Source organism: Saccopteryx leptura, chromosome 3 (genome assembly GCF_036850995.1).
Source record: "Saccopteryx leptura isolate mSacLep1 chromosome 3, mSacLep1_pri_phased_curated, whole genome shotgun sequence".
NCBI lineage: Eukaryota > Metazoa > Chordata > Mammalia > Chiroptera > Emballonuridae > Saccopteryx > Saccopteryx leptura.
In genome coordinates, this window is record NC_089505.1 from 15,354,223 (window position 1) to 15,378,628 (window position 24,406).

Consider the following 24,406-nt stretch of genomic DNA (forward strand, 5'->3'; position numbering starts at 1 on the left):
GCAGGTGGGGCCCCCGGGGCCCAAGATGGACGGTTATACATGTTTACTCATTCTTTCAATGTGTCTGGTTAGCACCTTTTAAAAAACTTATTGATTGATTTTAGAGAGACAGGAAGAGGAAAGAGATTGAGAGAGAAAGAAAAGCATCAACTCGTTCCACTTAGTTGTGCCATTTAGTTGTGCACTCATTGCTTGCTTCTTGTATGTGCCCTGACTAGGGATCAAACCTGTGACCTCAGTGTGCTGGGACGATGTTTTATTCGCTAAGCCACCCGGCCAGGGCCTGCTAGTGGTTTCTTACATTTCAGTTATGGAGCCAGAGAGGAATCAGGACATGCTCATCTTGAGAAGATTTCTAACTTAAACCCACCATGCCAAAGGTCATGTGGTTTTTATTTTTCTCATGCCTTGGCCTCAAAGGAGAGTAGATAACCAGCTATTCTTTAAAGTAATACCTCCAGCCTATGAATGCCTCCAGTCATCATGCGCTGGTAAGCCCATTAACTAACCTGCCAAAGACCTTTCTTGCCAATGAAGACTGCTTCTCACTCAGCAGGAGTTACTCTGGTAGGTGAGTGAATGAGAGATAGTCAATCAATCAAATACTAGTTATATTACCTAGTGGAGTGCAGATGAACCCCCATGATGGAAAAGCAGATTACAGTTCCCAGCAACACCTGGATGATAGGTCCTTCAATGTGAGTGTTGAAAACTGTCCCCCATCTGTATTCAAGATGCTTTCCCCCCCTTTTTGGCGAATTGGTGAGTTGCTTGGTAAAACCAGGTAAGAAGTCACTGGTCTAAAGCCCTTAGATTAGGTTTCTAAAATCCTCCCTTTCCCCCCCATGAAACATTTTAAAAATAGAAGATGAAACTCTAAATGGCAGAGGAAATTAATAAAAACCCAAACAGCAGAAGCTTAAAAAAACCAGTTCACGCCCTGGCCGGTTGGCTCAGCGGTAGAGCGTCGGCCTAGCGTGCGGAGGACCCGGGTTCGATTCCCGGCCAGGGCACATAGGAGAAGCGCCCATTTGCTTCTCCACCCCTCCGCCGCGCTTTCCTCTCTGTCTCTCTCTTCCCCTCCCGCAGCCAAGGCTCCATTGGAGCAAAGATGGCCCGGGCGCTGGGCATGGCTCTGTGGCCTCTGCCTCAGGCGCTAGAGTGGCTCTGGTCCCAATATGGCGACGCCCAGGATGGGCAGAGCATCGCCCCCTGGGGGGCAGAGCACCGCCCCTGGTGGGCGTGCCGGGTGGATCCCGGTCGGGCGCATGCGGGAGTCTGTCTGACTGTCTCTCCCTGTTTCCAGCTTCAGAAAAATGAAAAAAAAAAAAAAAAAAAAAAAAAAAAAAAAAAAAAAAAAAACCAGTTCACGAGAAAGACTGCTTACTGAGTACATTATAGAGAGCACAAATTTACCGGGAAAACCTTGTAATCCTCAAATAGAATTCTATATATAGATAAAACACGACTTTACTGTATATTTTGGGAAGTGTACTCCCAAAGAAAGGGCAAAGATGGGGTGGGTGACACTTCAGAAATGCCCAGCGAAATTATTTGTGTGGGGACAGTCTTTTTGTGAGAAGGCTTTTTAGATAGTTTACAGTGTTTTGGGACAGATTAAATTGTGGATAAAGATACATTAACACAACTATGAGTCTATTCACAGCACAGCAACTAACGAGCAGGGTCACTGAAGGGTGCAGTACAAGAACACCCAGGAAAGAGCCTCTGGGGAGGACGCCTACAGGATGTGCCAGGGGGACATGGAAGATATTTATGGTGACTATTTTACGGACACTGCTTAGAGGACAATCACTTCTTGTTTGCTTCTGAATCCTTGGTTTTGTCTTAACTTTTATATAATTTTATATTATTATAGGAAAAAAATAAGGACAAAGAAGGTTCAGGAACCCCCCGGGAGTGGGAAGGGGGAAGGCCATAGAACATTCTTTACTGTGGAGTAAGGGTTGAACAAATGGAAAAACGTTCACCAACACCTGACTCTTAAGAGGAATTTTCTTTGCCCTATGGGACTTCAAAAGCTGAATGGCCACTGAGGTTCATTCATCGGTGGAAGAAACAGGCATAAACCCATTAGTTCTTAGGTAAGTGATGTGAATGAACTTCACTGGCACTGAGAAGTAGTTCTGGATATGATGAGACGCACTTTGCTCCAAAGGATGTTAGAACTCTCCGACAGTCGGAAGATTTCCCAATTGACCAGATATTTCTGTGTGTGTGTGTGTGTGTGTGTGTTTTCTTTTTTCCTTGTTATGTTTATAAAGAAAGCTCTGGTTGCATTCACGATTTTCCAGGAAATTGGTGTCAGGTAACAACCCCAATAGGAACAGTTACCTCTGGAGAGTCGAGTTTTATCTGGCGCCGAAGCTTGCTGGTTGGTTTTCTAAATACATATTTATTTTTAGTTCAAAGACAAAACAGAAGAGTCCAGGGTGAGAAAATGTTACCTTTTAGTTCATACTCTTTTAATCGCTGCCGTCCTCACACAATAAACATTCTCAAGTGTGAGCAGTGGGGAATAACGTCAACTCTGCAGAAACAGAAAATAAATTCGTTCCTTTCAGACTCGGTGTGGAGGTCTCTCCCTGAACACCGTGCTTGGCTGCAGAGAACGGTCTTGAAGGAAGAAATCTCTGGCCTAGTCCACCATTTCTCCACATTGCGTAACGAGTATATTTCAAATTCATTTTCTTCTCCAACTGCAGCCAAGAGGCAAGGAGTAGTTTGAGTTTCAGGAGGCTGAAAAACAGGAAAAGAAACGTTTCTGTGGTTTCAAAACGACTTTTCTCCCTGATGTTAAATTGTGAATATTTGATAGCTCTTTAAAGTTGGTTATGAAAAGAAAAATTCAAAGGCAGGTACGCGAGTCTATTCACAAGACAAGGCTGAGATCACAGTTTGCAATGTTTTTACTTAAAAGAGTAGTGGAGAATCCCATTCTGCACTCCTGTGACCAAGTCAGCATGGAATCATACGCAGCATTCTAAATGTCTTTTACTTGGGGACCTTGGAAGAAATTTCATGACTAAACTTGGGATCTATAGTCCCCAAGATCCTGTTGAGTGACAATGTTCAGGATTTTATTTTTATTTTATTATTTTTTAAAGATTTTATTTATTAATTTTATAAGGGTGAGGGGAGCGAGAAGTATCAACTCATAGTTGCTTCACTTTAGTTGTTCATTGGTTGCTTCTTGTATGTGCCTTGACCCGGCAAGCCCGAGGTTTTGAACTGGCGACCTCAGCATGCCAGGTTGATGCTTTATCCACTGCGCCACCACAGGCCAGGCTGCATTCGGGATTTTAGATTAGAAATCCTGTTGTCTTTGATTCCAGTTTCTCTTTTATAGTAAGCACAGACAGCATGCTCTAAAAAATGCATTTAGGATAAGAACGAAGTGAGTAGTCCTAGAACTTAGTGTTGTTAAAATTTGGTTGCATTTTCTTAAAGGAATATTAAGACTTCCTGCCACTGTTAAATCCTGCAATCTTTAGAAAGAGAAGTGATCAAACTGTATTTAAAAAGAACAAGGAAAACACCTAAGTTCTAGAACATAATGTGGTTCATCACTGCAGAAGAAATGTAAATGCAAGTATTTATTTACCGGGCCAAGAGTTCAAACCCAGCTGGAATATAGCAAGCTGGCTTCCCACAGATGAAGGGCGGGTCTGGAGCCAGAAAAGATGCTTGATTTGCTTCAGAACACAAGAGGTGATGGAGACGCAAGACTATGAACTGCAAATACTCCCCTAATGTCTGAGTCAAGTCAGGGAAGTAAATAAAACAGAAACATTACCAGCATCATAAACATTAACAATAAGAGAATATTGTGGATGTTGGGGAGGGAGGTTTGTCTGGTGCAGACCTCACCCCTCTGCTCAGAGACAAGGCCAACCTCACTCTGGTAAGGCTCGGTGACTCCTGGGGAGGAAAGAGGGAAGGTAGGGGCCTAAGAGAGAGGGGGGTGGGCTCTGTGGATAGAGATGACCTGAGGCTGGGACAAAGCCTTCCATCTCCAGATGCAGTGTGTGTGTGTGTGTGTGTGTGTGTGTGAACAGCTGATGATCAGCCACATAACTTCTGTAGCCCACGGTTTTGTGTTTAAAGGGGCTCAGAGTATATGGTTCCACACTTCAAGAATACACGATGGCATCATGGGTTGGCAGAAATATATAAAGTCTGATTATAGATTAAAAAAAAATCAAGAGATGTAATAGCCAAGACGAGAATGTGAAAATGAATCAGTACACACTGTTTATTTAGCGGGTAAACATTTTGGAAGATGGATTATATAAGACGTTTTATCTTGGCATGGGAACAAGAAATCTAAAAGTGCCCAGATTCACAGAAGAGGAAGAGGCAAAGTGACTGAGTGACTGACCACTGAGGCAGAGGCTGGAGTGATGTGGCCGTAAGCCCAGGAATTCTGGGAGCTGCCACAAGCAGGAGGAGGCAAGGGCTGGATTCCAGAGACACTGAAGGGAGTGTGGCCTCACCCCAGCTTGACTTCACTCTACTGATACTGACTTCAGACTTCTAGCCTCTAGAACTGTGGAAGAATAAATTTTTGGTGTTTTAAGCCACCTTGTATTTTGCTATGGCAGCCGTACGATATATACCATTAGGAGACGGGAGGATGAGCTCTCTCTCCTCTTTATTAAACAAAGAAAATTGCATTTTATTTACCCTTATAGTATTAGTGGTAACACTTGACTTCTCTTTGCTCAGGATAATATTTTATTGGTTCCCATTGTTGAATAACAGAGGTTAAAGTTAAGTATGCTACCACAGTGACTTTAAAATAGAAACGAAAAGTTAACCTCAGTAGTACTGGTCAAGTTGAAGATGACATAGTCTGACTACTTTTCTTTACACCTGAAAAGTGAGTAATTCAGAATCATTTACATCATGAGGTTCTTTAGAGTCGAGGAGAGTGTTAGTCTATTTCTCCTAGTGAAGCCACAGGGTATAGGAAGGGCGTGCTTATTAATCAGTTTGAATTCCGGTAAAAAATTTCTTGTGTGGTGCAAAGAATTTCAGGTTTGGTTAAAACTCATCCCCTGCCTTACAAGTTCTGATTTTTCTTTTCTTTCTTCTTAAAAAATTTTTTTTTTTTTTGCCATTTCAAATGAGCTGTTTTAATTCCCAGTGGTACAGAATTCGGGATAGAACAAAGACTGGACGGTGCACTTGCACAGGATTCTGGGCTGGGTTTCCTCTGGCCTCAGAGCTCAGGTGGAAATGGCAGAGCGAGAACTGAAGAGGTGAGCCACTGCACAATCATCATCATCATCATTATTGTTATTATTACTACTATTTTTACAAATGTTTATTCTTAAATATACAACGAGCTCCAGGACAACACTTTCTAGCTATCGGTGGCAAGAGATGTTCGGACAGGGAATCCAGATGTTGATGTTCGGACAGGGAATCCAGATGTTGAAACAGAGATGGAAATGAAGATCGCCACTGCCCCAGGCACAAGGAGCAGCTCACTCTGTGCCGGATTTCTAATGCCACCTGAGGCCAGGGCCCTTCCCCGCGGCCTTCGCTTTCAGCCCTCCAGTTCCTTCCGCTCCCTTTTCGCCTCTGCTCGAACGCCTTATCCTCCTCGTCCATCTCCCCGGCCTCCTTCTCGGCCACTGCAGGGGCCTCTTCTTGCCGCCTTCGCAGCCGGACACAGATGGTGCCTGTGCCCCTCCCCCAAACCCTGCCACCAGAAGCTCCACATTCTGATTTTTCTTAACCAAGTAGTAGATGATAACTAATGCCATACTGGAACGCTTATTGATTTTTTTTTTTTGTTGACAAATAATTTCTTCTATTTCTGATGAACTAATCATGTATAGATTTAGTTACTAGAAAATTTCATTTTTCCTGAGTTTGCTGAAATATTATATTCCTTGCCATATATATATATGCCATATATAAAAAATAAGATGATTAGTTTCTGCCTCAACCCCTAAAAAAGTGTCCTGGAAAACTTTCTTTAAAAGGGAATAATTAATTTTACAACTGCAAAGCTTCAAAACATTCCATTTTCATTAGGAAAGAGCTACTTGGTACCATTTTTTAGGTGTCAATAAGCTGTTAAAGATGTCATCTTTATATATATATTTTTTTCTTTGTGTTTTTCCAAAGTTAGAAGCGGGAGGCAGACAGACTCCTGCATGTGCCCGACCAGGATCCAACTGGCATGCCCTGCCCTCCAGGGGGTGATACTCTGCCCATCTGGGGCATTGCTCCTTTGCAACTGGAGCCATTCTAGCACCTGAGGTGGAGGCCATGGAGCCATCCTCAGCACCTGGGCCAACTTTGCTCCAGTGGAGCCTTGGCTGTGGGAGAGGAAGAGAGAGACAGAGAGAAAGAGTAGAAGGGGAAGGGTGGAGAAGCAAATGGGCATTTCACCTGTGTGCCCTGGCTGGGAATCGAACCTGGAACTACCACATGCTGGGCTGATGTGCTACTGCTGAGCTAGCTGGCCTATTTAGACCTAATCACCACCATCTCTCATTTAAGCCTATTTTGTCCCCTGCCCAGAGATGGGGAAGAGGGACACGTTCTCCTCAGAGGATGGCGTGGGTGGTGGGCTGAGGAAACACAGTGGTGAAGAACAATTTTTGAGCTGTTCCATGAAAAGATAGAGATTCAAGCCCCAAACCACGGAGCACAGGTGTTCCTCCAGGGAACCTCAAAACCCTGTGGTTTGCAAGTTGGGACTAAAAGGCCCTGTTCCCAGAAGGACTACAGGCAACCACACTCCAGATTAATCAATTATTAAATATCATTGAAATTTTCTGCTATAAAGGCAATTTAAGGGGAAAAAAATGAGCTGGTATACTTGTTTTTGTATGTGCAATTCAAGAAAACAAAATCTTTGGTAAGTAAGCCACATTTATATAGCAGGCCCAGAGTCATTCTGATTCTGTACTAAACGCAACTTCGCACACCAGGACAAACTAGAGTATCTGAATTCTTCACGGACCCTGCCAGAGTTTACTGTGTTCATCTGAATCCTGCCAAGGCTCAGAAATATGATGAAGGTTCAGAATGAGAAACCCTCAGGGGGCGAAAGAATGACCCTCCCTAAACCCGATCATCTCCCAACAAAGGATGCAGGATCAGTTTCACCGGGACACACAACTGATTTTAATTAGTTCTATTTGGTGACATCCAAAAGAATGACTCACAGCCCGACTGTAACAATAATGAACGCACTACAGGGAAGCCTTGGAAAGCAGGGGGCAAGGGCTCGGGTTCTGGGGATTTCCTGGCATCTCCTGTTCACACTAAGTCTCATACAATTTCCTAGAGGGTGAGGTAAGCAGGAAGGAAAGGAAGTTGTCACCCACTGAGTGTAGCCTTCTCCCACGTGGGACAGGTCCTGTGACATGTTCCACTGAGTGCGGACACCTATCGGGAGTCTGACCACTATATGAGTAAAGCAACTGACTGGACATGTCCTCTTCCCTTGCCCAAACTTGTCCAAGTTGACTGTCATTCAAGCTTGACCACTTCTATTTTACGCCTTTTTAATAGCCACAGACCTCTGACCGTTAGAAGTGGTCCCCAACGGCCGTGTGGGAGAGGCCACAGGAAATAGAAAGAATGTTTGCGGGATGGCTGTGTCGAGGAGGTCCTGAGAAGGAATGTTTATTCTGTATGGTGGTTTTTATCTTACGACACCGGATCCATTTTCAATTGTTCAAGCAAGGTCAAGTGATGGGGTTTTGAACTGCTGCCCACCAAGGCTAGACCAGGATTTGGCCGTTGACAAAGAAGAAAAAAGCTTTGGACAAGTGAGTGGGAAAGTGTCCTTCAGTGAGAGGGTTAGGTAAGAGATAGCCCTACTATACTTTGACGACAATGAGTTTTGACAGTCATTGCTTTTAATACCCGCATAATTATCTTTTGTTATTAAAAATATATACCACCTGGTTATCCCCAAATTATGGGTCTGTTCAAATAGCTGGTTATCAACTTCCAGGAAGGAAGTTCATTTATCCCGTGACTAAAATGAAAAGAACACCCTTTAGGTTTGGGGCACAAAGAATGGGGTGAGACTGAGAGGAAGCAGAGGGTTGAATTGTGGCTTTTGTACTTAATTGCTGTGCAAACTTGGGCAAGCTATTGATGTCTCTGGGCCAAAGTTTTCACAGCTCTGAAATAAAAATACTACCCGTCTCACTGGGTTGAAGCTAGCGGGGCACGTGAGAGGAGACAGCAAACTGCTGAGAGCCAGGGCTGAGCAGTGGAAAGACAGCCGTGAGGGGCGGGGCGGGGCGGGGTGGGGCGGGGGCGGGGCGGGGCGGGGGCGGGGCCCTCCCTCATCCGCCCTGCCTCCGCGAGCCCAGAGGAGGGAGCTGATCTCTCAGGACAGCACCTGCCTCCAAGGGGCGCTGTGACCATCCATGCAAGGTGCTTGGCACGGCGCCTGGCACACTGGAGGTAAGCACCGCAGGCCAGGGCGCTGACTCCCAGCCCTGCTCAAGCTTGAAATCAAACCCAGCGGAACACTCGTCAGGAAACACGACCCTCAGGATGTAAGTATGCACGACAGGAAAGCTAAGGACGTGTCCCTTGGCATTACCCGAATCTTGAATGCAATAATTAAGGTATAATTGGGTTTCTTTGACCTAGTGGGAGAGAAAAAGAATGGACCAAAAGGCTGAAAAACTACGGTCCAGGAGAAATGCAAGGGGCGCCCACACACTTGTCCTGGGAGAAGACGGCGAACGGCAGGAATGCGGCAGAATGGGCTCCTGACGCGGAGAGGAAGATCAGTCCGGACAGGGGTCAATTTCCAGTTTAAGAGAAATGATATTGTTAGTCTGCCAAGGCCCAGCTGGGAGAGCCGAGACATGCACTTATGTGCACTTACACACACACACACACACACCCACCCACACTCATACCAAACAACCAAAATAACATATCAAAATTCAAGTTTATGGGCCTATGTACTAAAAAAAAAAAAAAGTTTCCCTTAATTTATTATTTTTTGGAGTTTTCTTTTGACAGAAATATGAAATGTAGTCATGGTTAAAATTAAATACAACTCCCATGCCTCAGCAAAACACAGGCAGACGACACGAAACACCACACACACATAACCCAAACTGAACAACTCCACACCTACACTAATGTAATTTCATCTAAGTCAGGGGTCCCCAAACTACGACCCGCGGGCCACATGCGGCCCCCTAAGGCCATTTATCCGGCCCCCGCCACACTTCAATGAAGAAGGGGCACCTCTTTCATTGGTGGTCAGTGAGAGGAGCATAGTTCCCATTGAAATACTGGTCAGTTTGTTGATTTAAATTTACTTGTTCTTTATTTTAAATATTGTATTTGTTCCCATTTTGTTTTTTTACTTTAAAATAAGATATGTGCCATGTGCATAGGGATCTGTTCATAGTTTTCTTTATAGTCCGGCCCTCCAACAGTCCAAGGGACAGTGAACTGGCCCCCTGTGTAAAAAGTTTGGGGACCCCTGATCTACGTGGTCCCTTACTTTTTTCACCGTGGCCCAGGTCTTCAGTGTTTTAGTAACAAAGACTTATAAAAAGAAAAATCTCCCCATGTTGGCCCCTGGCAGCGAGGCCAGTGGAAGTGAGGGTTCCCTGTGCCTAGCCCGGGGCCACCTCTCCACGACAACGGGAAGGAAAGGTCCTCGGGTCAAGCACACCCGTCTGGAAGGCCCGGAGCGTGCGGGCAAGAGGGCGGGGTGCAGGGCAAAGGAGCGGGAACAGGAGTGAGTGGGGAGAATGAATGGAGGGGGTGCTTTGGGGGAAGGGCTGTGTCCTGAGAATAGGGTGAGGACACGTTTGATATATAGGATGGGGAAAAGCAGCTCTGAGCCTTCAGAACTTCTGATCGGGAGTTTTCCAGGGAGGACGGCTGGGAGGGTGGTCATTTTTCTTCAGGATGGGAGCGAGGAAAGAAGCCCGCAGGTGTGGCTGCGTGGCGAAGAGAAAGGGGTCCCAGCTGTGCGCCGCCTCGCCAGCTCCCAGGGAAGCCCAACCCTCGGAGGCAGTGGACAGAGAGCCATCAAGACGTCTAATTTCTGCTGCCCTGTCCAGCCTGTGCCTCACAGGGCCCTCTGAACGATACATCCCATCTTTATGTGTCTTCCCAGTGGCATTAGAGCGTCATCTACCTGTTGAACCACAGTTGAGTGTTACGGGCTGAATGGTGTCCCCCCAAAAGATAGACTGAAGTCCTGACCCTCAGTACCGTAGACAGTGACCTTATCTGGAAACAAGGTCTTTGCAGATGTAATTAAGGTGAAGCCAATGGGGGGGGGGGGGACCTAATTCAACACGACTGGTGTCCTTACAAGAAGAGAATGCCATGTGAAGACAGACGCACAGGGCGAATGCTACACGCCGTGGGGGAGACACTGCCGCTGTAAACTGAGGCACACGGAGGGCTGATGGCAACCACCAGAGGCCGGACAGAGGCCAGGAAGGGTCCGGCCGGAGTCTCAGAGGGTGCGTGGCCCAGCAGACTCCTGACTTGGGACTTCTAGCCTCCAGAGCTAGGAGAGAATAAATTTCTGCTATTTCAAGCCACCCACTTGTGACCCGGCAGCCTCAGCAAAAGAATACATTGAGATTCTCCTACCACATGATTCCAGCTCTGTAACGAAGAGATATGTGGTATATGTAGTTCATTAAAAACGATAGCAGATATTAGTTTTAATTCTGGGGAAAAAGTAATCGGTTTATAGTGTTCTGTTGTTAGGCAAAGAGATGCCTTAAAACACGTCTCCACTCACAGATGATGTGATTTGACTTTCACACCCTCCAGGGAGTGATTCTTAAGTCATGGGCTCTTATTAGGAAGAAATTCATAGTAACCAAGTCAGGAAATTATTTATCAGACCTTTCTTTTCTTTCTTTTTTTTTTTTTTTTTGGTCATAGACATAAAAAAAAAAAAAAAAAGTCAAACCCAAATAAAACTAAAGAAAGATTTGGAAAAAGAAAGAAACAGTAGAAAGCACAGCAGCCTACCTGAGCCGGGAGCCGTGACCGTCTCGCTCCTTCAGAACAAGCCTTGAACTTGCTCTGTTTCCGTGTCAAGGTCTATGTCGTAGAAGCAAGGCCGCGTGGGCAGCCCGGGCATGGTGCTCATCTGGCGGAGAAAACACAGGTGCGTGGGTCAGCAAGCGCGGCCACGTGATCGCCGTGCCTCTAACGACGCAAATTAAGTATCCAGTTCAATCCCGCTTTATCTAGCTCAGGTTAGAGACACATCCATCATCTCTTTAAACTCCACCGTCTGCTAGTTCAGTCTTTGAGGAAATGAAATGGAAAAGGCAAATGTCGACTTTTTGGAAGTTGAGACCTTCTCTCCCCCCTGACAGTCTCACAGCACACTGCAGCTCCAACACAGGGATTTTTTCAAACCTTTTGATTCTAAAGCAAATCTTAATGCTGAAGCTTCAAAAGATGAGCCCCTCTGGTTGAAAAGGACGGCGGCTGTGGGCGGAGTGGACGATGGCCTCCTCACCCCCACTTACAGTGTGTCCAAGTCACAGTTTTGTAACACAGCTCTGGGGAGTGCGGTTTACAAACTCCTGTTCTCCCGAGAATGATCCGTCTGGCCAACCTTAGCAACAAGAACTGACGTGTCCTGAGAGCTTACTACGTGCTAGGCACTGTGCGGATTTTGTGACTTATTTTTTCCTCCCAACAAGGCTAGAGATAGGTTCTTTTATTAAGACCACGCGACACAGAAGGAAACAGAGGGTTCAAGGTTCAATGGCTTGCCCGAGGCCACCCAGGTAGTAAGAAGCAGAACTGGACCGTTGACTCCATGCCAGTGATCTCAAACGACTCATTCAGCGACCATCGCTGGGGGTGCACCCTATGAGCTTTCCACGGATAACTTAAGTCTCCCCGACCCTAAGAGGTAGGTTCGGATGTTAGGCCCACTTGATTGAAGAGGACAGTGGACATTTAGGCACAAAGGCTGCGCTCAAGGACACAGCTAGTTAGTGGCAGAAAGAGGATTAAACCAAGCCTACGCTCCTCACTGCTTTGCTGCCCTGTGTCCAGATCAGAGTGCAAACCACGCTCCTTGACATTGTCATCAGAAACCCTGGGAGCGTTGAGGAAGAGACGTGTCCCCGGTGGTTCTCACACCGAACACTGGTCTTGGATCCACATGGCGAGATTCCTGGACGATCCGCTCCTATCGACCTTAGTAGTTCCTGCTGGACTTCCACACGCACTTTTCGTACAAAGGATGCTCGTAAAGCAGTGTTGCATCCATCCTTCCAAGGGAAGACACCTGGGAGTCTGCTGAGCCCGGCTCTTCTGAGAGCTAAGTGCTGTGTCAGGCAAACGTCTGCCTGGCCCGGCGGGCCAGAGAATGCTTGGAGAGGAAGCCGCACCACATGGACACTCAGTGGCCTTCAGGGCTCCCGTCTGGCAGAAGGGGCTGTCCAGAAGCAGCCAGGTGAGGCCGCTGTGATGTCACTCACTCCCCACTTCCTTTCCAAGGGGACTCGGGATTTCTCTCTCTGCCACCCCCCTCCTGCCCTTGTGATGCTGACACGCTTGCTACTCAGACTGGGGTCTATGGACCGGTAGCACCGGCATCACTGGAGGTGGTGGAAATTCTAATCCCAGATCTCCTGAATCAGAACCTGCAACTGTAGCAAGGCCGCAGGGGCGCAGGCCCAGGATGCCTCTGCCCCCCACTCTGCCCTCTCCCCGTTCCCGGTAGCACCGGGAAAGGAAGCTCGGTGGCGGGGCCGGGGGGTCTGTGCACCTGCAGGCCTCATCGACCACCTGGACCAGGAGAGCATCAGTGAGGGGAGCCATGGGAGTGCTCTGCACGCGGCCGGACGCATACAACACTGTGATAGACGGCGGCTAGCTCCTGTCTTGCTAACTGCACAGGACTGACTGTACGTTAGATATATTACGGGCTAAAAAGGCGTCTGGGACCTGCCTGGAATATAGGTACCATTTATAACACGTCTGTGGGAAAACGTGTTTTGGGTTTCGAACAATTCACTAAATTATAAAGTGTACAACTTGCTCGAAGGTGGGGACTTCCTGTACTTTAAAACTGTAGGCATGCGGATGGCTTTGTACCCTCCTGAGGCTCCTGTTCCTAGCAGGGGGGTAACATTCTTCTATGGTCACTACAGTGGCTGCACGTGTCCGAGGAGACCCCAGAGAGAAAACCTAGGCTTGCCTGACCTGTGGTGGCGCAGTGGATAAAAGCATCGACCTGGAACGCTGACATCACTGGTTCGAAACCCTGGGCTTGCCTGGTCAAGGCACATATGGGAGTTGATGCTTCTTGTTCCTCCCCCCATTCTTTCTCTCTCTGTCTCTCTCTCTTTCCTCTTTCTAAAATGAATAAAAATAAAAATCTAAAACAAAGCAACCTAGGCTTACTGCTTTGGCACTGGGACACTGAACACAAGGGACACTGGGTGGGAACTGCTCAGATTTTTTTCCTGTTGCCCAGGTACAACTCACACCAGGTATGCCACAGCACTTTTCTTGTCTAACTGCATTCTGACATGGACATTTTAAGATGCCTCCATAATCCGCACGGGGCTACGAGTTTAGAAAAACCAACCAGCATTTTATAGTTTAAGAGAAAGAAAGGGATGAACATATTCAATCACAGCAATGCTGCCCCAGCCCGTAAATCTGCTCGACGGGACGTGACCCAGCCCTTCCGACTGCCGTGTCTGAGTCTGCGGCACCAGGGCGGCACTCGGTGTGAGGCCCGGGAAGTCTAAATCCACGCGCCGTGAGAAAACCCACGAGAACCCGAAGGCAGTGCATGCGGGCGCCTCTGAGCAAAGCTACCACGGAAGCTTCTGTTGCAGCTAACACCATTGCACCCCCTGCTTGCTTGCACACTATTTTTGTAGACATGAAAATTAACTTTCGGCTCATGCAAGCCCAAGGCGGACAGAGGTGGAGTGTGACTCATGGAAGTCCCCAAGTTGGCCTACTGCAGGGGTCCCCAAACTACGGCCCATGGGCCGCATGCGGCCCCCTGAGGCCATTTATCCGGCCCCCGCCACACTTCCAGAAGGAGCACTTCTTTCACTGGTGGTCAGTGAGAGGAGCATAGTTCCCATTGAAATACTGGTCAGTTTGTTGATTTAAATTTACTTGTTCTTTATTTTAAATATTGTATTTGTCCTCGTTTTGTTTTTTTACTTTAAAATAAGATATGTGCAGTGTGCATAGGGATTTGTTCATAGTTTTTTTTATAGTCTGGCCCTCCAACAGTCTGAGGGACAGTGAACTGGCCCCCTGTGTAAAAAGTTTGAGGACCCCTGGCCTACTGGGTGCCCTGAATCAGAGGATGCGTCATGTGGCCATCCCGACTCTGCTGCAGAACGGGGAGCTAAAAGCAGCCGAAACATTAAATGCCGGAAGTGTGGAATGGCTTTCCTCTATTTACAATTTGTGGGAGGGGGTGGGGGAGAATTAATTTAATCAGAAGATTCCCACGTTCCTTTCCAAGGATAGAATCATCACTTCCCAGAACATGATGGCTTATTTAGAATAAGCAACAACAGACAAGAATCTTCAGAGATGAGGGACAACGTGCCCTGTAGATAAAGAGCCATCTCCAATAGATCAACTCTTAAAATAAATCTTCTGCAGAGCGGACACAGTATGGAATTATGTTAACAAGGCCTAACACATTCTCATCAAACTCTCTCTCAATAAAAAAACCAACAACAACAACTAATATCAAAGGACTGCAGCCCCAGACAAGAGTCAGGACAACACGACAATCAAGAACTCAGACAGCCCTTGGGAGTTGACCTCTGGCCCCACGCCTGGGGTCAGTGGTGATCTATGTTGACTTTATTTGTATGCCCTCCAAGGAGGCCTTCTGCTTAAAATAACGAGGGAGCCACTAAATTGTACTTATTTGTCACGCTGCATTAATGGATTCTTCTACAAAGGCTGAAAATCACGGGCTTCTGCCTTTCGTGACCCTCATTTTTAACTACAATGAATCTTTCAAAACTTTTAACGATTTCGGGGTAGGCTTATTTTGGAGAAATGATGACTTCTATGGATAGCCTTTAAACTTACATTAAAACTAGTAAAAGTCTCAAAAAAATTACAAGAAAAACTAATAAAGAAAATATTCAGATACTTAAAAGTAGTCATAAAATGTGAAAGTAGAATATTCTTTAGCATGAGTAAGAAAATTAAAAATTCTGCTTCATGGTGATGGAATCATAGTTTCTACTTCATCAAAATATCGTTGTAGTTAATTTTGTTGTGTTTGTGAAATAACTTCTTTTCAGACGTCTCTTTAAATCTACTATTTTTGCCTACTGAATACATCATCCAGTTTTATTTTGGAATAGAAAAGAAATGAGCATTTTTTGTACTCACATCACTTTTGTTCCTAAGTTCATGATCAGAGGTGGAATCCCTTTTATTTCTTTCCTCCTTAACTGATGAACAAACCCAGCTGATATAGAGCATCTCATTTCAAAAATTGCAAAACAGCCAACAAGAATGGTTAACTATATTATGATAGCTTAAATAAAAAGATTTTTTTTTTGATAAACTAATAACAAAAAATTCACATCCTTATTACTCATTGCCTCTTGGTCTTCTGGCTTGTTCCTTTTCTAAGAAAAAATGGGTTCATTAGTTTTACAAGATTTTCCCCTAATTTTTCTAGCTCTATAATTTTTTAAAGATTTTTAAAATTTATTCATTTTAGAGAGAGAGAGAGAGAGAGAGAGCGCGAGCAGTGGGGGAGAGGAGCGGGAAGCATCAACTCATTGCTTCCAATATGTGCCTTGACCGGGCAAGACAGGGGTTTTGAACCGGCGACCTCAGTATTCCAGGTTGACACTTTATCCATTGTACTACCACAGGTCAGGCCTAGTGCTACAATTTAAAAAAACTAATATAAAAATGTTTCAATTACAATTGATTTACAACATTTTATTAGTTTCAGGTGTTATATAACATTGGGTGAGATGTTGTTGCTTTATAAATATGAACATGAATTTTATAGACCAATGGAGATTTTAAAGGTTATTATTCTGCCACTCATTCTACCTAAAGAATAGGGTTATCAGTTATCGGAAACACTGTATTATTACATAGAATGACAGAATTTGATTTTAAGATACGTAGTCCAAGAATAAAATTAGATTAATAAAGAAACACCAATGGCAAAATTACAATGAGCTAAAACTAAAATCTAAACATTTCTTTAAACCTGGAGCCAAAATTCCATGCACTTATTATTATAATAACATATGAACTAAATACGTACAGGATTTTTTTTTGTTTTTGTTTTTGTATAAAATGGTGTGCGATCTTTAAAAGGGGGCATGAGAAATTCTGTACTTATACTGTGGATTAACATAATATATAATTTAAAAAAAAGAATTGTAGCAATGAACAGGAATAAAGTAACACATTTTGTAAGCTCAGGAAATGAAAAACAATAACAACTCTAATCTCCAGTGACTGCTCAATTATCTGCTTTTCTCAATCAAAACAAGTCAGCTTTCTCTGAACTCTAGTTTCGGCGCGTCAGCTTCTTACTTCATTGCTTTGCTCCTGACACAAGAGCAAGAGCCATTTGAAGTGCCGTGTGCCTCCCTCAGCTGCCCTCTCACTGACCCTGGTGGATGAAAGCTGCCCATGATGGCGCATGCTCACATTCTGAGAACGTGGCTCAGGCATCTGACAAGCGTCTGAGTAATTCTCTAGCATGTTGCAGTAGACTGATCCCATCCGTCCATTAGCTATTTTCCCGCAGAACCCAAGCCGATCAGGTCTGAATTTTTCATACACTTCTATATATAAACAACACAAGGCATCAATGGAGATGCACTTGACGACAGCCAACAGTTCCAGCAGCATCACCTGCCTCCGAGCTTAGAATCTGTTTTGCGCCCTGTTTTGACTAAAACCTCACGTTTACTCCCCCCTCCTCCTACCCCCACCTTCCTACAACCATGCTACCGATTGCAGTGTCATTTTTTTTTATAAGCCAAAGGTAAATCTGGTCCGTAAATGAAAATGTCATTTCAAGCACAGATGTGGTAAGATGACAAACAACGTTTATTCCACCCGCCGTTAAGACAGTGGCGGCGAGCGGCTTGGGGTGGGGATCACAGTCCCCACCGAAGCTGGGGCGGGCCGGGGGCTTCCCGGCAGCTCCCCAGCCCCGAAGCCAAAGCCAGCGGGGGTTTCCGCAGAGAGAAGGACGAGGCCTGGCGATCTGCCTGACGGAATAGCATTCTTGGCTCTTTTTGTGTCATTCCCACCCAGTACTCAGGGACACTGGGAAATAAAAACTGTTCCTAATGGGAAAGATCCAATAAAATTGGTTCTCAGGACCCAATGGGTTCTGAGATGGTTTTAAGTGCTTATTACCCAAACTTATTATCCAATGGTATGGACTCCTCCCCCATTTTTTACTTCTATATCAAAGGTTGGAAATACGATGGCCCACAAGCCAAACTGGGCCAGTCACCTACTTCTGTAGAGAAAGTTTTATTGGAAACAGAGCAACAGTCACTTGTATGTCTGTTGTCGGCAGCTGCTTCTGTGCTGTAACCACAGGGCTGAGGACAGAGACGGTATGCCTGTGCAGCCCAGAACATGTCCCGCCTGTCCTTTTACAGAGAATGTTTGTGGACCTCCGTTCTAAAAGACCATGTTACAGACAGAAGAGTTTAATAGAAACCAAGAAAATGAACTTGAGAAGGACATGAGTATTCTACAGCTTGCCCTAAAGACACTAGTTTTTTTTAAAAATTTTATTTATTCATTTTTAGAGAGGAGAGACAGAGAGAGAGACAGAGAGAGAGAGAGAGACAGAGAGAGAGAGAGAGAGAGCGAGAGAGAGAGAGAGAAGGGGGGAGGAGCTGGAAGCATCAACTCCCATATGTGCCTTGACCAGGCAATGCCCAGGGTTTCGAACTGGCGACCTCAGCATTTCCAGGTTGACGCTTTATCCACTGCGCCACCACAGGTCAGGCAAGACACTAGTTTTATAATTTGTAAAGTTCAGATGTCAACTGGAAGGGAGAGGTTGGTGATGGTACAGGAATCTAAATGGCTGCTTCACTAACACACGCGTTTTACCAAAGTGAAAGGCCCGGGGCATGAACCGGGGATAGTCTTGCATTCTTAGTTTAAAATATATTTAAACGTAAGTGGCAGGATGTTAAGTTACAGTATTTTTTACATAGCCTCTTCTTCACAGATTTCAATTTACAGAGTTCAACTTTGCAGAATGTAATTCATAAATTCTCATTCATAAAACCTCATCTGTAGAGTCTAGATGAAAGTTTTACTTCGAATCTAATTTTCTTTGGCTAGGAAAACACCCGAGTTCTTAGAGAAGTGACATCTTCTTGCACCAAAGGGCACAACCTTCTGTTTCACTTGGGACAGAAGTGGTGAACTTACCCCTGTGTCACCTGAGGGCTGAAGAAAATGGCACCTGCTTTTGCTGACTAAGAGTCAACATAGAGCAGGTCCTCTGTGTGGCTTTGAGAGTGGCCCCTGCTCACTGGTGACTAGGAGGCGTTTTCTCCGGACGGACACAGAACAGACGAGCTCTGATCAGAGAACGGTGAGATGAAAGTTGCGGCGATCCAGCACCTGCAAATGTCCTCTGAGGTTTGGCCCTTTGTCCAAATTTGGCTTGTGTGTCAAGTGGCTCCAGAGGCCCCAGTTGGCTCTGGGATAAAAGGGTCACCAGAGAGATCTTAAGAGGGACACGATCCTTACATAGGCAGTTAAACAGAACCAAGGACACGTGACGTTTACGTAAAGAAACACGGAGGCCACGGGAGGAGGGTCGTTGCTATTGGAAAGCAGGCTAGCTAATAATAAGAGGGGGGTACACCCCTAATATGAAGAACCAAAGTTATAAATGCAGGGGCAGGACTTCAGCAGGGAAACAATGCAATGGGGAATCTGGTCAAGGGTGAGGGGTGGTCAAGGGGAAAAGCAGAGTAAGCTCGACTCGACTACACGGAGTCTGAATGTAGTCCGGCCTTTGCCACGAACGGCCAGCATCCGAGAGTCCTCCGGCCTGTCGGGCCAGCATCCGAGAGTCCTCCGGCCTGTCGAGCCAGCAAGGGAGTAACGGGCATGTTCTTGCCCACGGGCATGTAGTTTAGTTATCTACCCATACAACCTGGAGGGCCCTCCAGGGGGCACCCACAAAAAAAAACAAACAAAAACTGCATCTCACTAAAAATTGTGTGGTCTCCATGGACCTGGGTTTTTGGGCCTTAAAACGCCAGTCACTTTGGAATAAAACCATAGCTAAAAAAAAATCACGGGGCAGATAGAAGTGGCTGAACTTCAACAAGCAGCCGGGACTCACCGCTCCCCCGCCCCCCACTGGACGCACCAGCCCCAGCCTCCCGGTTTGCATTCCTCATCTTTCACCACGACAGTCCCAAATTATGATTGATGAAAGGACTACAATAAAACCATACCGTCGTTCTAGCCCTTTCCAAAGTTTTAATGAAATCAGGCACACTGGCACAGGTCCACAGGAAAGGAATCAAAGCTGGATACCAGGATCAATGCTTCAGAGCCACTGAGCTGAGCTCGAAAGAGCGAAGGCTGTGGACAAGGACTGATGCTCTTCCTAAGGACCCCGGTGACCCCTCACGCCCATGCATCACTGCTGATCACGGGACGCGTGGGGGCCGCGGTCACGCTCTGACGTCAGCGCGGGCTTCAGTTTTTAGCTTTTCTACACTGTCAGGTTTAACTGTCTTCAGCTGTACATAAATGATTTTTAAGTTAAAAAATTTATGCGATTCGTAGCAGGCTGAAATATTTCTTTTTTAACTTAGAAAAAAAAAATAATAATTGGGCTGTCGACTCAAGAATATTGAGAGTCCCCCGGGAGCAGCGGATGAGAACATGAAAAGCCGGAAAAAGAATGAAGGTCAGAGAGTGGACCCCAACGGCATATGGATGTTGTAACCGAACCCTCCGTTCCAGGAGAACGTGACCCGCGGCAACGGCTCGGGGCCACAAGGAAATGCTGCAGGATCGGCAAGATCTGGAGGCGTTATTAACCATGTCCGAGAACCCAAAGTGAAAAATGATACTGGAAAATCCTGAGGTGTCTCCGTCTCCATCAAGGATAAGATCTCGGCTCAAGTTCCCCTTAATGGGTCACTGGGCAAAAGGCAGCAGTGCCTGCAAAGTCACAGTGTGGCCTTTCTACTTCATTGCGGTCCCAGGCAAGCAGGCCGGCTGCTGCAGCTAGGGCAGCTAGGAGGACCGGCCGGCACACACTTTCCTCTGTCGTCTTTTGATTTAATCACAACAGGGCTGTTGTTTACCCAGAAGTCGGCCCTGTTGCCAATGGAGTCAACCAGAGTTGTGTTATCTGTTTAGCATTACTCATCTCTTTTATGTGACCATGCCTGAGAATAAACTTGTTATTCAAATGCTACTTTCAAGTGCTCTTGGATCTCCCTCAGAGCCTCACTAAAAGTTACAAGAATAACTATCCTCTGTTCGCAGGCACCAGAAGTCCCCGTGCAACACCCGGGGCGCAGCAGAGCTCATCTGCTGGTGTCTGCCCGACAGCAGCCGAAAGGGGATTCGATGGGGACGCCGACCGGGCAAGCTGCCACCGTGTTCTGGTTTCCGGAGCAGAATGGACCGCACGGTGAACGTGGGCCGCTGGGTTTGAGAGAATTCACTCCAGGAGTCCACGGAGTTCCATATATAGTTACCTACCTGTATTTAAGTTGAACACACTCTTATTTTCAGCATCATCCGCTGGTATCTATTAATTATGAAGCTAACAAAAACTGTGATTAAAAAATGATTAAATGATTTTAACTGGCTAAACTAATATAATTTGGTTTTATAATAATCAAATTGATCCGTTTTTAACACTAATATGAACTACAAAGACCTACACACACTGCTTTAAGGAGCTGAATATGAAAGCAGTAAGATGAGCCTGACCTGTGGTGGCGCAGTGGATCAAGCATTGACTTGGAATGCTGAGGTGGCCGGTTCAAAACCCCTGGCTTGCTGGGTCAAAGCACATGCAGAGAAGCAACTACCAGGAGTTGATGCTTCCTTCCCCTCCCCTGTTTTCTCTCTCTGCTCTCTAAAACCAATAAATAAAAATCTTAAAAAAAAAAAAAAAAAAAGAAAAGAAAGAAGGAAAGAAAGAAAGTAGTAAGATGAGTAACTGTAGAAATTTTGTGGGAAGAAGATGAGAAATCCTAAATTTGAGAGGACACAGGCTTGGGGGGTGGGAGGGAGGGAAGGACTCAGGGGCTCACAGAAGAATGCACTCCAGCTGTTGACTCTCTGAAAGGGCCAACAATAGAATAAGAACCAACCCACTATTCCTATGTTTCTTTTTAAGCCAGAACATTACTGTTTAAAAGCCCAATGCTATCAGCCATTATGAGTACAGAGACCTCTTTTTGAAATAGAAAATTCCCACGGGACAATCTATTCGCCATGAAAATGCATAAGGAGAAAGAGCTCCTATAAACTGAGTGTTAGGCTTTTTAATTACTTGGTATGTCATACAAGCCAATATCTACCTATAATGAAACAAAGAGTAACGTTTGCCGCTGGGTGACAGCTGCTTTATTCACGCTGCAGATCAGGCACCAGGCACTGTCCGAGTGGCCCGGTCTTCTCGGCACGTGGAGGCCACTGCACGGTGCGGTTGGGTCTGCCCTTGTCCTGCCCTCAGGGTGGGCATGACAGTCACCCCCGGGCTGGACGTGGTGATGGGTCAGGCCTGGGACATGAAGCCAACAGGGTTGTCAGGGAACTCCCGAGTACTGATACGAGCTGGTGGAGGGAAGGTTCCTCTTCTGTCAGGATAGTGTGTCTGAAGTTTGAACTGGTGATATAGAGGGCATCACTCTGAGGGAGGCAGGGCTGAGGAATGGGGAGCAGAACCCAGAATCCTAACTCAGCTGTGCTAAAGCCAGACGGCCAGGACTTGTCATCTGGGTCAGTGTAGCCCCTCTTTTTGTGTAAGTTTGAGTTGAGTTTCTTTTACTTGCAACCAAAAGAGCGTTCTGACAAACACAGCGAGCGCCAGGCCTCACTGGTGGAATGACCACGCAGCCCGCGCCCAGGGCCCTGAGCCTGGGGACGGGGGAGCAGGCAGGGGACAGAGTCCAGCAGACGCCACCCTTCTGACCAGAAGAGACGGCCAGCCTGTCCACGCTCATTTGTGAACATGTCCTCAGCTGTTAAGACTTGATTAAACCACCCCAGAGAAAGAAAACTGTAAAGAAATGGGCTGGAGGTCATCACCACCACCTGCCGTCTGCCTCTGAGAGTCTCTTTTCCTTTGTTCATTTTGTTTTGTTTTAAAATTCCAGGTATGAGTGAAATCATTTGATACTTGTCTTTTCCCATCTGACTCATTTCACTTCGCATGATATTCTCAATGCTCATCCACGTTGTTGCAAATGGCAGGTTCTCACCTTTTTAATGGCTGGATAGTATTCCACTGTGCGTGCGTGCGTGTGTGTGTGCACGTGCGTGTGTAATACCACATCTTTATCGTGTAGTATATACACCTCTTGAACTATAATGCACACTTTTAACTTATATAATGTTATGTCGCTGTTTCCTCAATAAGAAAAGAAAATATTAACACATTTTTCAAGATTAGCAAACATTTGCTCCCTTGAAAAGTTAAAAATGATTCGGTTTAATATTTTAATTTTTTTTTTTTTTTTTTTTTAAACAATGGTGAGCATTACATCAATCTTTACTAAATTGGAAAAAAAACCCCCTCTATTTTCAACAAGTTAAAAACAATTAAACACTTTGAAAAAAAAGTATCAGGAATTTAAGAAGAGGCATAAAGAGCCCTGGCCAGATAGCTCAATTGGAGCACAGATGTGGTAAGTAGAGGTTGTGGGTTCAATCCCCGGTCAGGGCACATACAGCAACAGATCACTGTTTCTATCTCTCTCTCTCCCTTCCTCTCTCTCTCAAATCAATCAATACATTTTTAAAAGTGGTATAAAAAGAAAAAAAAAATTAAAAGAAATTTTTTGGATTTAGGACATGCAAAGTGAATTTCTTTGGAAGTAAATTCTATAAGTGAAATCAGAGTTTTTTTAAACAGACAATTCCTCAAACTGACTCTTTTTGCTAAATATGAACCTTATTTTCATCCTTTGATTTTTCCAGACTTTAAAATAGTGTACTTTTAAGACAAACAATTTAATTATGTATTTTGAGAAACTCTCAGTCTGTGAGTTCATCCAGGAGTGGCCTGGTCCCAGTGGAAAGATTCATGACAAAGATACACTGAATATCTTTTAATATTCTAAGTAGCATGTGCCGAAAATGAACACTCCCAGAAACGCTCTCTTCACTTCCTTTACCAAAGATCATGTTACACTGCGCTTCATTCAAATGGTTGCCCTCTTGAAAAGAAAAATTGGAACACACTTCAGATCTTAAAGGTGTATTTCAAACACTTCATTAACTTCCAACTTGTGGCCAGATAGTATATAATACAACAGCTGGCGTTACTTTTCGCTTCCCATTCTTGGCATTTGGATGTTTAATTATTCTATTCACCTAACTGTCTAAATATATTTGCATAAGTTTGCAATAGTATCAGATGGTAGGCTTCATGAATTTGTCAATATTATTTTTGGCTAGCTTAACAGAAAGGAAACATGCTATGCTAAAAGCACAACATTTTGAACAGGGAAATAAGCAAACTGCCCTTACATCTGCATAAGACATGTTTGTTGGTAAAATATGAAAGAAAAGAGAAAGACGGGCGTTCAGCGACATTACTCATCTTGCAAAATAATCAGCCTCTCTCCTATGCTGTGCTGCACAGCATCAATTAATCATGTTTGCAAGATGGAAGAACAAAGACTGTTTAGATGACAAAGGAGGCAGTAGATGAAGCTGAGACAGGAATAAAGATTCAAGGGAGAAATATTTTGATTCTTTTTAAATGTATATCTTGAGACTATACAAATGACTGCAACTTATTCTAAAATCTACATTCTACCATTAAGTTTGGCTTTGCACACGTTTCACAATACCGGGAGACAACTTTTTAAGGGCACCAAAGAATAAAATCCCAAACACAAAATGAATAGGCAGCAACCTCATCTTACAATTCTCAAGTTCCACTTTACCCCTTACCAGCGCTCCAGCCAAATAATTAACTTGTTTTGAGTTTGGCTTATTTTTATTTCTCATATTCAAGGGGTCGCCCTGCCCACTCTCGACCTCAACACACACTCCTCATCTACAAGCTGTCTTTCATCTCTTTCCTGGCTCTAGAATATAAGTAACATGAGGCCAAAGACTTTGTCACATTTCTCTT

At 45.2% G+C, this 24,406-nt stretch overlaps 1 protein-coding gene across 1 annotated transcript in view; it reads right to left on the reverse strand.

Moving 5' to 3' along the window:
* Positions 1 to 2,464: 2,464 nt before the first annotated feature.
* The window catches only part of MTHFD1L (methylenetetrahydrofolate dehydrogenase (NADP+ dependent) 1 like), a 186,909-nt gene continuing 164,967 nt past the window's right edge, over positions 2,465 to 24,406 (reverse strand). The window contains exons 27-28 of the mRNA XM_066372996.1: positions 11,038 to 11,158; positions 2,465 to 2,760 (exon numbers count right to left, since the gene is read on the reverse strand). Coding sequence (XP_066229093.1) covers positions 11,069 to 11,158 — 90 coding nt within the window. The 3' untranslated portion in view covers positions 2,465 to 2,760; positions 11,038 to 11,068. The remainder of the gene's footprint in view (positions 2,761 to 11,037; positions 11,159 to 24,406) is intronic.